This window comes from Dermacentor albipictus, chromosome 2 (assembly GCF_038994185.2).
Source record: "Dermacentor albipictus isolate Rhodes 1998 colony chromosome 2, USDA_Dalb.pri_finalv2, whole genome shotgun sequence".
NCBI lineage: Eukaryota > Metazoa > Arthropoda > Arachnida > Ixodida > Ixodidae > Dermacentor > Dermacentor albipictus.
The window spans coordinates 165,928,825-165,941,668 of record NC_091822.1 but is presented as its reverse complement, the minus strand read 5'-3'; the positions used below and the strand labels follow the sequence as shown (position 1 = coordinate 165,941,668).

The window sequence follows — 12,844 nt, the reverse complement described above, 5'->3', positions numbered from 1 at the left end:
CGATGCTAGGTTACCTCTGGCCATATTTGCGCGCAGGACAACGTGCGACGGATGCGCATAGGCCTCACGGGCGTTTCGGTGCGCCTTGTGGGCACGGTCATCTACATTATCATCAGCCGAGTCGAGGCCGCACTATCGGTGAGACATTAAAGGCTACGCTACGCATCGCTGAGCTGTTCTGCTGTCTAACCGCCGAGAAATCCCGTTTCAGAAGAAGACCGTTTCCGAAAGGGCCGCCCAAGTTCTGCATACGGGAGAGGTAAGCGATCAAAATCCGTCTCGCCATGGTGCAGCATCTGGGGAATACGGCACAGTCGCACTGTCAGGACACAAAGCCAAGTCTAAAGGAAAAAAATGAAACGATAAAAGTGTGTATGATGGATTCCCAGTAGAAGCGCGGTGGTAGGTGAGAAAAGTTGGATAAGCCTTGCGCTAAACATGTGAAGCGGAATAGGACAAGTCAAGGTTACACAAGTTGGCGAGAAATGTATGCATGTTGCAAGCGGCTACCTTCTCTTCCCAAATGGTCCCACAGCACGGAGCGACCAATGTCGATTCACTTGGGCCGCAAACCTTCAATCAAAACGCGCCAAAAAGAAGAAAAAAATTGACCGCGAATCTAGGACTGCGTTCATGGAAACTTGGCCTCCGGGATAAGGCAACGCAACCAGATCCCAGAGACCTATGATGGGAGGTACAGCGCTTCCCACGAAATTGACCAGACGAAACTCCGTGGCGTTACCGTCCTAGAGAACTGCAAGCAGAGCGATTCATCCAGCAATGGGAATGACGCTTAGTACCACAGCCTGCTATATATATATACACGGCTGTGCTTGTTGGACGACCACAAAACGGCCGGCATCTATGGGAACACCACATACGTAGGGTTAAAAACAGCATATTGAGGTCGATGAGGATAGCAATAGGGGCTTGTTGGTAAGGCATATCTTATTTTGTTATAGCGCAAGCTTGACACGGACAACACAAGGCGCATCTGACGCACACAGCGCTGTGTGTGTCAGATGCGCCTTCTGTTGTCCGTGTCAAGCTTGCGCTATAACAAAATAAGCATGTTGAGGGTAGCGGCGATCATCACCAGGCGATAGGCGACCATGTTACGGCGTTGCCGAAGAGTATAGCACCAGAAGGCGGCAAAATTTGTTTGTACCCTTCGCATAAGAATGGTTTCGAGCGGCGGAAGTTTCTACAGCGGCCGATCTTTATTGCTTCGTTAATGTTTCGGAAAGCAGAAGTATGCAGTCGCTATTTTATTGATGCAGATTTTTTTTTTGCCAGCAGCGAGCACAGAATGTAAAAAGTGTACTGGGGACAACTCTACGTAGTATCGCCGTACCTTAAACGACGGCCGCTTTCCATTGATTCGCCGATGATCCGGCAGGTACAGAAGTGTATATGGGAGCCTGCGTTAGTACATAGAATTTCCTAAACTTCATCCTTCTCGCTTCAAACGGTTTTGCGACTTTTCAGAGCTGCGACGCTCAAGAAATTGCCGCATATATAAGCGTCATGATTGACTACGATCATGCGCATGCGCGGAGTCTTATTGACTTCTGCATTCAGAAAAATCGGATTGCTTCGCAATTCGGGCTAACAAAGCCAGATAAAGCGTAGTTAAAGAAGGGGCTTTAGCGGGCATGCTATGTGTCGGTGAAGCCTGTGCAGGACATGGCCGGTCCGCTCCACGCAGCACGGCCAGACAGGTGCGTATGAGCGCGGGCGCACAAACGAACCCTGCCGTGCAAGATGCAAACGCTGCTATTCGGTGCAGTACGTTCGGGGCGCTATTCTGGGCATTCCGCCATTTTCTTCGATGCGTGAGGTAGAGGCGACGCGAATAAAATGGCGCTGATGGCCCCATGTTGCTTTCGTACGCATCTGTCTAAGCATCGCTGTACCGCGACTACACACCTTCGCGCGACCATAACCAAGAGAGGACAAATGTCCATTAACTACGCCACACGGAGCACAGTGAGCTTTGACATTGCGATTTTGCGTGATGGCATGAACAGTGACGTACATTCCCAAGTGCAGCCAATGAACAGCCGAGTTAAGGCGGAAACGACATGCACCGCCTTCCAAGATCCAATCACGCGGAGAGAACACCCGCTCCATCTTATGAAGGTGGCGCTGTGTTCGTCGAAAGCGTCCAGCCTGACCGTGTACGGGTCATCACACCGGCGCGTTTCTATGTATCGTATTGGGTTTGATTTTGTGACTCTGTTGTGAAGCTAGCGATTTTAGAACGATATATATATATTTAATGTGCTGAAGCGCAATAGACGGGGCAAGCACAGACAAGACAAACAACTGGCCGATAATTGTACTCTTCCTTAGAACTATATACATTGGTCGCTTCGATACGCGCGGTTACGCAGAGAAGAAAGCAAGTATGAGGTTTTGGAAACTGTAGAATATTTGCGGCGGCACCAGTACATTCTTGTTTCTCTCTCTTTCTCGGGCAACTTTTGTTGCGCAAGAGCGGCTTCCAATTTTGACGGTTTCCTAGACCGCCAAGCTTCAAACTTACCGGTGAATTTAAAGCGGCTTTTTCAGCATCGGTAAAGCAACAAACGCCCATAAATTACGTGATGATGATCATTGATGATTCACAATGGCAGATGTTCTGCAAATCCCTCACTAAAAATAGCACGTGACATGTCCGCTTGCCCGCCGTGAAATCACCATAGTGAAATGGTGTGAAAAAAAAAAAATGGCCAGGCTTAGCTTGGTTAAGCCAAGAATGCGTTGCATATTGCGCGAGTTGGGGCCCAGCTGTTCCTCCGGCTGTCGTGACGTCACGTCACGTGGTTGCGCTAAAGGTCAATGGTGGCTGCCCGGCCGCGCCCAAGGGCTGAACTGAGTGATTGCAATATGCAACGCATAAAAATAGAAGCAACTTAATAACAAACATAGCAAACTTAAAACAGAATAGACCCACATATGAGACGCGCAGCAATGAACAATGGCTCATACCCTCAATGGTGGCTGCCCGGCCGCGCCCAAGGGCTGAACTGAGTGATTGCAATATGCAACGCATAAAAAGTACCTCAACAAAATGAATGCCCCATTGGTCCTCGCGATTGGCACTGAACTCCGATTCAAGTAAATTACGGCCAGACAAAATAAAACTAGAAAATAAACTGTGGTATTTCGCGCCGAAACCACAATCAGAATATGAGGCACACAAGTATGGGATTGGCCACCTCAATCTTCCTTGTGTATTTGTTCAAGGAGAAGAAAAATTCAATTCAATTCAATCTCAGCACGTGCAACGCGACATAGCCACTTGAGCTACCGTGGCGGGTTGCCAGACAAGTGCCGATGCATGCTGCCTGAAACACGCTTGTGAACACGTGCACGAGAAAAGAAAAAAAAATACAAACGCCAGCCCTGAGGATGTTGGTGCAAGTGTCCGACAGTGCGGCGGTGCCTTTAAGGCAACGATGGCCAACCAATTGCCCCAGCGATAAATCTCCTCAGAACATGCTTCAGTCTTGGGTGTAACAATTTCATTCTCGCTTCATTAAAAAATTAGCACTGCGCCTATACGTGTTGACGATATAGCTGTCCCAATGCTTTTCGTAGGCTGATTTAGTATTGTTGCATGTCAACAGTCTCTGTTGGGCGGCGGCCTATGGGTGATTCCAGCTGTGCTCATGTTTGCGATAGAGGTGAGTCCTTTGTTTCTGCTGTTCTCTCTGTTACTTTTTTTTTTTCGTGCTGAAAAAAGAAAGTCGCTCACATTCGACTCCACCGATACGTTCGCTTCTCGAAGCACAGACGGTAACAGAAATTCACCGCGCCTACAGGCGCTCGCGTGTAGCGGTAATTCGAGCGTATGCGCAGGCATGGACCTTTAAAAATAGATATCCATTCACTGAATGCTATGAATGCAATTCACTCAAGCGTGGAGGACGTTCCGCGTTACCGAATACGCGATGATCATGTTAAGTTCAATAATATCATTCCAGTTCTCGAGCTATAGATTAATCGGAGAGAGGCGGACATTATACTTGTACGAAAAAAAATCAAACGCGTATTCAGCGTATTCAGCAAATGCACTAATTAACTTCCTGATTAACAACTTCGCGGCATATGTTGCAATTAACGAATCGTATAGCCGCCGAGTTTGAAAGCCGTGTCCCACTTGGAATGAATTTCCAGAATGACACCAGTTTGGTGATATGTGCCATCAAACTCGCCGATAAAAATGCACTGCTTTTACACTTAATTTTTTTTTTGCCAGAACGCCCTTTTATGCATTCAAGCACAAGAGTAACTGAAAGTAGCTGGAACGCACCATCAATTTCCTTCCACTCTTTGGGAAATGGTATACCTCGAAAAGGGTGTCATCCTGTAAATTCATATTAAATTGATACATCTTGCAATTAATAGATCGGCTACCATTCGTAGCTTGCAATATGGGCCGTAAGCTGTAGTTAATTAAGAACCTAATTATTGAATTTTGTTTCCTTAGTTGAATATGTGTTTCCATTCGTGTAAAGTTCGCGTCTTCCAAAAATCCAGCTCAAGGACAGGAATTGCGCCACCTGACACAGGAAGGACCGCGCGACATCTTGACAGACAATGTTTGCTGGTGAATCTAAACACATCGTACTTGTTGGACGACAAGGCAGCAGGTCGCACATCTTTCAATAGAGATATCAAGCATTAGAGAATTAACATTCAAAATTATACAACTTCAAAAAATATATTCCAACACACTAAAAAATATATTGCGCTCTCCAGGCACGCTTGACTGGAGAGCGTAGTACTTATTTATTAGCGTAGAAAGACTTGGCCGAAAGTCTTTCGGCCAGCCTTTCGGTCCCAACGCGGGAGCGGCCCGCTTCGGGCTCGGAAACTAGCGTCACCTAATGGACCATAATAAAGTTTTTCCATCCTGATCCATCTCCAGTCACGTAAGAATACAAGCAAAAATCGCATGTCACAATGAAAAGTTCATTACCACTTCCTTACTTATTTCATCCTTTTACATTTTCAATCTATATGATGCAGTGTTTCATCAAATTCCTTAGAAAAATCGGGGACATAATAATTCCTCGTTTTCTTTCCATAGTTAACACTTGTGGCTTGAAACATCTTTCCGTTTTTCGTAACGCAACACATTTTTTACCAATACTTTAAAAACAGTTGAATAATGATAGCGTGTTGCAACCACACACTCAAAGAGTTCCTGTGCTGGAAGTATTCCTCAAATGTTACACTTTTCTTCTCTGTCTGCTTTTTCTAGTCCGGTTCCATAAGTTATGCAATTCACTATTACTTTAACTACGAGATTAATAGGTTGCTTTTTATGGTCAGAACATGGTCAGAACATGCAACTTTATGGTCAGAACATGTGCCCTATAACCTTATACCTTATGCAATTACTGAAAACAAAGGTAACAGTACTATCACGTATATCTATGGAACCGTAAGTATACCCAGGCACTGTTCTCCTGCCACGCATGACTGAACGGGAGCTAAATTTATGCCTTTCGCTCAGTGTTCAGGAAGACGTAGTTTGTAAGTAAATTCTAAACAAGAAGTGAGAAGTTTCGGAATTTTGTATGCATATACAGTGAAGTTACATCCTTAAGGAATGTGCTGTTTATAGCAGTGTACGTTTCATTAACATAAGCACTAGTAATTTAGAAACACACTGCCACAAGGTAACTTATAATAGAAGTGCGCATTTTCACAATCCGGAATACATATACAGTCGAAATCCTTTATAACGAAATACTCAGGGGCCTCCGAAACCATTCGTTATACAGGTGACTTCGTTATAGAGGTCGCCAACCGCAGAGCTCACGATAGAACTGGGACAAAATTATTCTTTCGTGATTTAGGGGATTTCGTTCTAGAGGCGTTCGTTGGAGAGGCGCTAGACTGTAAACTGATGTTAGAAAGGTGTTGCTTATTAGAAGAATACAATTATCTGAGATAACTGCTAGAAATCTAAAAGTAACATTTCCGTTGGGGCAATGCTGGCCTTTAGTATTCGCATTCGTCATGTCTGAAAACTGAGCGTAACAAATGATGTGGAGCGCAACCTCTACGCGTGCAATGACTAAGGAGGGATGTATACGGAATCCGAGCTGCTGAGCATTCGAAATGCTTTCATTAATCCAGAGAGTCTAGCTAGTTGCATCACACGTCCAAGAAAGATGACTTCGAGTACACTGAGCCTGCAGATTATGATGTGCCACAGTAACTGACGCCGTGAAATTGACGATAAACACAGAGTGAAGCGAAAATTCGGTGCTACAGCTTTAGCACTCCTGCCGAGTGTCACACAGTCTCACTGGCTTGGATGTTGAAATTTATATACGCACGCTAAGTTATCCACGTTAAATATAATACATAATGTTAAAAAAACAAGCTTCAGCTGAATTTTGGACGAGAACTGCGTATATGTTTGCTGAATACGCTCATCATTAAATACGCTCATTAGCACTCCACAAATGCAAAAACTTCATAGCCTTCACTGAACCGCGGGTACAGTTGCAAAATTTATGTTACCTAAAGTGAAACATCACATGGAAATACAAAAAAAACTCAAGATGAAGTTATCGGAACAAAAATAATGCGCAATTCATTTTATGGAGTGAACCCACTGCTGACGATGTTACAAACAAACCTGCGTAAAGGCGTAAATAAATGCAGCTTTTGCATTTGGTTAGTTCTATTTCGGCACACTGCGGGGCCCACGCACCTTCAGATGCAGTCGCGTGAAGTTTAGAGCACCACATTGCGACCGCGTCCTCGATACAGCCTGCACGTGGTTGTACCTTTTTCTTTACTTATCTTTTACCGGGAAAGGGCATTCGTTTACGCACAAAGCCCAGTTGCTTGCACAGCGCTTTGAAACGACCCGCCCAAGACGCGCCCCGGTGGTTTGTATTCGCAGTGTGGCTTCGTGGCCACAATGGCCAGTTACACCGAGCGCTGCCAGGCGGCGATCGACGCCAAGAAGGCGGAGGAGGAAGAGGAGAAACCAAGAGAGAAGAGCGATGCCAACTCCTCCTCCTCCGGTGCCTCCCCAGCTGGCCCGAGCAGCAACTGAGGACGCTGTACATGCATGTCAGAGCCGGTGCAGACGCCGCTGCTTCGACAGACAGCTGCGTCATATTTATTTTGGCTGGCACTTGCGCGAGAAAGCTTGCAGAGCACGACGGACGTGCGAGCAATTAAAGCGTGAATTGTTTCGACCTTGAAACCGACAGCTGAAGATGAGCAAGCACGCGGTCGCCGAGGCGCGCCACAATGCGATACCGCCTGCTCGTGGCATATGCGAAGGAGGGCGTGGCTTTGTATCTTCTCGAATATTCGTGCTTGTCATCGAGTAGACCGATCATGATGAAGGTGATAATGTTAATTTACTGCGGCTCGTAACCGCAAAGGGGTATTGGTCACTAACTGTGCGGCGGGAAGACAGGTAAGTCGATTGATACTGCGAGGAGGGAAAATGAATATGCGAAAGGAAAGACGCATCAGAAAAGGAAAAAAATGAACGAGAACGTGGCGTTAATGTTCAGTCAGTTAACGTTCAGTCAGTCTGATATAACATCCAGGCTATGCATCTGCACCTGCCAACCGAAGTAAAATATTTAAATTATTTACGAGCTAATCCGTGTACGCTATCATTATCATTAACGTCATCGTCGTCGTCACCATTATCGGGAGAAACGCCTTGATGTGAACGCATCAAGTAGCCCGCTGAGCAAAAACGCCGTCATCTGTCGTCTGTAGTAGAGAAACGGCACCTAAATTCCCATTGGTTGTGACGCCATGTCACGGGCGCCTGTCGATGTGGGCGAGCGAGCGCAACGGCGCACCAGCATTTGCGACAGCGCGCCAGGTGTTCCGTGAGGGGAGAGGGCATCTCCGCGACTCTCTAGGAAGCCGGCGCGTGGTATCTATCTATCTATCTATCTATCTATCTATCTATCTATCTATCTATCTATCTATCTATCTATCTATCTATCTATCTATCTATCTATCTATCTATCTATCTATCTATCTATCTATCTATCTATCTATCTATCTATCTATCTATCTATCTATCTATCTATCTATCTATCTATCTATCTATCTATCTATCTATCTATCTATCTATCTATCTATCTATCTATCTATCTATCTATCTATCTATCTATCTATCTATCTATCTATCTATCTATCTATCTATCTATCTATCTATCTATCTATCTATCTATCTATCTATCTATCTCGCTCTGTCACTGACTTCAACTGGGATTAGCTGCTGCGCTCACCTGCGACCCTTGGTACCCACTACTGCTTCCTCGGTCGCTCCTCGCGCAGGACATCAGTGAGTGAGTGAAGAAACATTTATTGTAGGTCCGGCGAGGACGCGAACTCGTCGCGCACCCGGCTAGTCCCACGTCGGGACCGGCAGGTCTAGCCCACCGGCCCGGTCGCGGGCACGCCGGACAGCCATCAGGCAGGACATCAGTGGCATGCGGCTTTGGCACGCCAGGCTTCTGCTGCTGCTGCTTGATGGCGTGGGCCGCACGTACCCCTGTGGTACATTAATCGTTGCCTAAAATTCGAAGGACAGCTGAGCGGCGTTCAAATGAACATTAATGCTTTGGCGTGGGAGCGGCCCGCAGTGCGCTGAGTAGCATAGCTCAGGACCTTCATTTAAAATTTTGCATCCATCCATCCATCAAGAAGTCATAAGCAGTGTTTAGGTGTTCTCGGTTTTTGAAATCATCTGTTCACGTTTACAAGAAGCCGTTAACAAAACGGAGGCATACCTCAAGACCTGTGGTCTCTCGTACGTACCCGAAAAACCATACTTACTAACATTACGTAGAGAAAGCAAGGGACGACCTCTCAAGGTCACCCCCTAATGCGAAGTGATTCTCAATTAGCGGAGTTACTATACCTAAGGTAGAGTCACTAAGAATCCTTGGCCTCGTCATATGTGACGGGGCCGAGTCGTGAACTCTTCCTAAGCTCCAAGAGGCTGTCCTCAAAGTTTCTCGCCTGGTGAGACGGGTGGTCCGAGAGACATAGGCTAAGGGAACAGCACGCCTTGAAGATAGTACAAACGCTTGTCATCAGCAGGGTAACCTACGGCGATGCCGTATACCTTAGACTCGAAAGGGCTGAAGTGGAGAAGCTTAACATACTAATAAAGAAAGCTTTGAAAACATTCTTTGGTGTCCCTGACAAAGCCTCGACGGAAAGACTGCGCCTACTGCACACCAAGAAAAAGTGCACTTTTAAGAATGTTTTCTCGTGCCTATAACTCGCGTTTTCAGGCCCATACAGAAGTGTGTTTAAGCTAAATGTACACCCATCTGAAAGGGTGAATTTCTCTTTATTTCGCCATTTCCATGCAATGTACGTTTTCTCAGAAGCCAGGCTGCGTTTTATTTTTGCAGCGATATCTTTATTCCATCACTATTCTAATTTTTGGTCGCGCCCCTTCGCTTTCCCGAAGCTGAGGCCACGGTTTCAGTGCTTCAGTTTGTCTATCATTTAGCGCCACGGGGAAAAAAATTTAAGCAAAGCTAGCAGCCTGCGGAAGGCGGGAAGAAGGGAGGAGAAGCACAGTTATGTCTTTCCACATTACAGCCTGGAGCTGAATGAAAGGGATCCGTAGCACAATAGTGACTGGGCGACAGCAGCCGATGCCGAACCTGCGTCGAATCGAACCTTTCCGTTTTGTTTCGGAGCGCCACGCAGTCCAACGCGTGCGTTTGTTTTTCGTGTCTGTCGAAACGTAATGTGATTAATCATTTGCGGATGACGGTACTCATAATTCTATACAACAATAAAAAGCTATTGTATCGTCGCTCCGCGGTAGAGCTTTGAGCTCATGTTTACTGCGTCCTGGGTTGGAATCGTGTCCAGCAGTCTAAAGAAAAAAAAAATATGTATTATAATACCGAGACCGATCAAGTTGTCCAGCGCTGTTTATTCCGAAAAAGATAACGCCCCAGCTTACGCGCGCAGAAGTAGAAGAACAGGGAAGACGATGATGTCTATGTACGAATTAAAACGACGAAGTACGTTAATAGTGCTTACAGTGTATTTATTTTATGTTGCCGCATTATATTTTTTCTCGTTTGACTTCTGTCGTACTTGTTTCACCACCACGCCTGGCACAGAGGGCTACGGCCAAGACGAGTGAAGCGACCCATTGCGTAGACCAGGGAGAATGGGGTTGGGGGCCTTAGGCACATACCGCTTCAGGGGCTGCATACTAATGAATACTGATGCGTTGTGTCATAACAGCGCATACACTATTACGATGGGCCCCATCACCGTAGTGAGTGCCTTACGACGGAGCGCGCCGCCTCCGCAATGAATGCTGCGTCCTCGTTGCTAGGAGACTGCTTCATATGTCTGTCCGCAAGTTTACTCTGCGTGGAAAAGCGCAAGCCTTACTGCACGTCACATTGCACCGGCCCGGATGCTCAGGAGGGAGATCTCGTGCCTCAAGAACTACGATTGGCTGATGCTCGAAGATTCGCTGGCCGCCAGTGGCTGCGGGTTCCCGGAAACGTAATTTTTGCATTCTTGATGACAGCAGAGCATTGCGAACGATCGAACGCTTACGAATTGGCAGCTGAGCTATAAAACAACACCGAGCTGAAGCAACTTAGACAAATACAGCCATAAAAAGCAAAGGGAGGGTAAGAAAGAAAGGGAAAAGCTATGTCTTTCAACTTCACCAACGGGGACGTCATGTACTTGACGTAGCAGGTCGATATCCATAAACTGCTCTGACCGTACGACGACGGTTCGCGCCATAATGACTTGGCGCGAACCGCCTGGAAGTTGTCGTTTATGGCTTTCTTACTTGCTTGCAACGTTAAAGAACCCGAGCATCTCTAAGTTCTGCGAGGTTTAGCGTTCGCACAAAACGCACTTCTAGCACCAAGTGGCCCACAGGTACATTGATACATACCCAGTGGCCCAGTAGCCCATACATTGTCATCACATAGCGAGTAGCATCAGTTGCAAATACCCAGTCGCCCCTTGGGTGCACATACATACAAGATAGATACATACCCGGTGCGCTTATATATGGACGGCACGATTTTCAGGATCGTTCCACGAAAGAGGCAGAAACAGTCGAGAAACAGGCGCACCCTATGCGGGAAAGTAAAGGGAAACTTTCTTAGAAAGATATTGCCTTTAAAATAAAGCGTGGAACAAACAAACGAACAGAAAGACCACCAGTAAAGTCCCAAGTGAGCGTACCTCAATGCAGAGATCGGCGGCTTTTACTTTACCCAGCGTATCTGGTCACCCACCACCCAGTAGCAGTACGGCGAGTTCAGAACTCCAGTGCATGGCGCCCAAGTAGGCGACGACCGTCTGCGAGGAAAATCGAAAATAAAGGTGTTTCCATCCATCCATCTCCGCTGGATAACGATCAGGATGACGACGAAGACGGCAAGGACACAGGGTGGCTTTGTGCATACGTAAATGGCACGACGCATTCAGGTCGCAGTTTTGTGCGAACACGTCACCAGCTGCGTTTACGGAGTCACACGAGCAGTTACGGCTTCCTCTCGTGTCCCTCTGAAATCGAAACTTGTGCTCGTCGCCATAAGTCATGCGCTGAAGCAAACCCGGTTTCGTGCCGTGATGGCTAGGTCGTTAGCCAAGGCAAGACAAGATCCAAGATTCGTGTACCAGTGCTACATTAAAGGTTCAGTACGGAGAAATTTCACTTTCTCTAAATCTTTCTGGCCAGGATTTCGAAGAAAAGGCAATATGCACAAGATCGTGGAACGTTTAAACGAGCAAGGCAAACCGGTCGTTCAAGAAAAGAAAAAGAAAGGCAGAATGCGCGTATAACTTGGAGTTTACGTGTAACAGTGCTTTAATGAAGCGGTCAAAAGACACACACACAGAGAGAGAGAGAGATATGAAAAGGCAGGGAGGAAACCGTTGACAATTGTCTATGATTATTTTTTTTATTCACGGTTTTCTTCTGATTGCATTTTTCCCTCTCGCAAACCTTTTACCTCCTGAGCTCCAACGTTCAAATTGTTACTTCCTTTGTTTTTATGCACCTAATTTAACCACTCGGATCCTGGCCCATCCCCCACTGTGGGTATGCGCCGCAACCACTCAGGACAACAACAACTAACGGCTATGCGTACAATTGCATTTTCTTTCTATCTAGCTTTCTTTCTTTTTTGTAAAATTTGTTCCGGCAAATTTCTACCGGAAAATGTTGGATGTAAGCGCGTAGCTGCGAGTTCGTTTTCCCGCCACGGTGGCCACAATTCTGCGAGGGCGAAATGCAAAAAAAAGAAGAAAGGAAGGAAGAACGCTGCTGTATTTAAATTTATGCATACTTAGGGCATATCAAAGGCACATATTTAGGCATATCACCGAACCCCACGTGGGGGAAATGAAAATCCGGAGCCGTCCACTGCGGCCTGCCATGCTGAAAATGTGTGCAGTCTCGGGATGCTAACCTCCATAATTTAATTTTTCCTCCTTGCCCTCCGGCAAGCCGAAGATGCCGTCCGAGTCCAATGACTTTAAGCCGCCACCAGAGGCCACACACACAAAAAAAAACTGCCGGACCATTCATTTCCATATTTACAGACGTCTACGCTACCCCCAACTGCCGGTGCTGTGGCACTCACCCGGCTACGCTTCCGCATATGCTGTGGGAGTGCCCAGCACAGCACACACAGACTAACGCCACGACTCCCTCGTGACCCTGAATGTAGCGTCTGTCACACTCTTGAGACAGTAGCTCACGTACTTTGCCTGTGCCCTCAATATGCGGCCGAACGAAGAACACTCAAATCTA

General features: G+C 46.6%; 1 protein-coding gene and 1 long non-coding RNA gene across 2 annotated transcripts in view; one reads left to right on the top strand and one right to left on the bottom strand.

Annotated features, from left to right (window-relative positions):
* Positions 1 to 52: 52 nt before the first annotated feature.
* The window catches only part of LOC139056272 (uncharacterized), a 30,386-nt gene continuing 17,594 nt past the window's right edge, over positions 53 to 12,844 (top strand). Inside the window, exons 1-3 of the mRNA XM_070534358.1 lie at positions 53 to 138; positions 212 to 259; positions 3,636 to 3,692. Of these exons, the coding sequence (XP_070390459.1) occupies positions 3,656 to 3,692 (37 nt within the window). The 5' untranslated portion in view covers positions 53 to 138; positions 212 to 259; positions 3,636 to 3,655. The remainder of the gene's footprint in view (positions 139 to 211; positions 260 to 3,635; positions 3,693 to 12,844) is intronic.
* Positions 8,433 to 11,315, bottom strand: LOC139055606 (uncharacterized). Its single transcript, XR_011511880.1, has 3 exons — positions 11,269 to 11,315; positions 11,077 to 11,157; positions 8,433 to 8,569 (listed from the first exon to the last, which is right to left on the bottom strand). It is a non-coding gene; the product is annotated as an uncharacterized lncRNA (long non-coding RNA).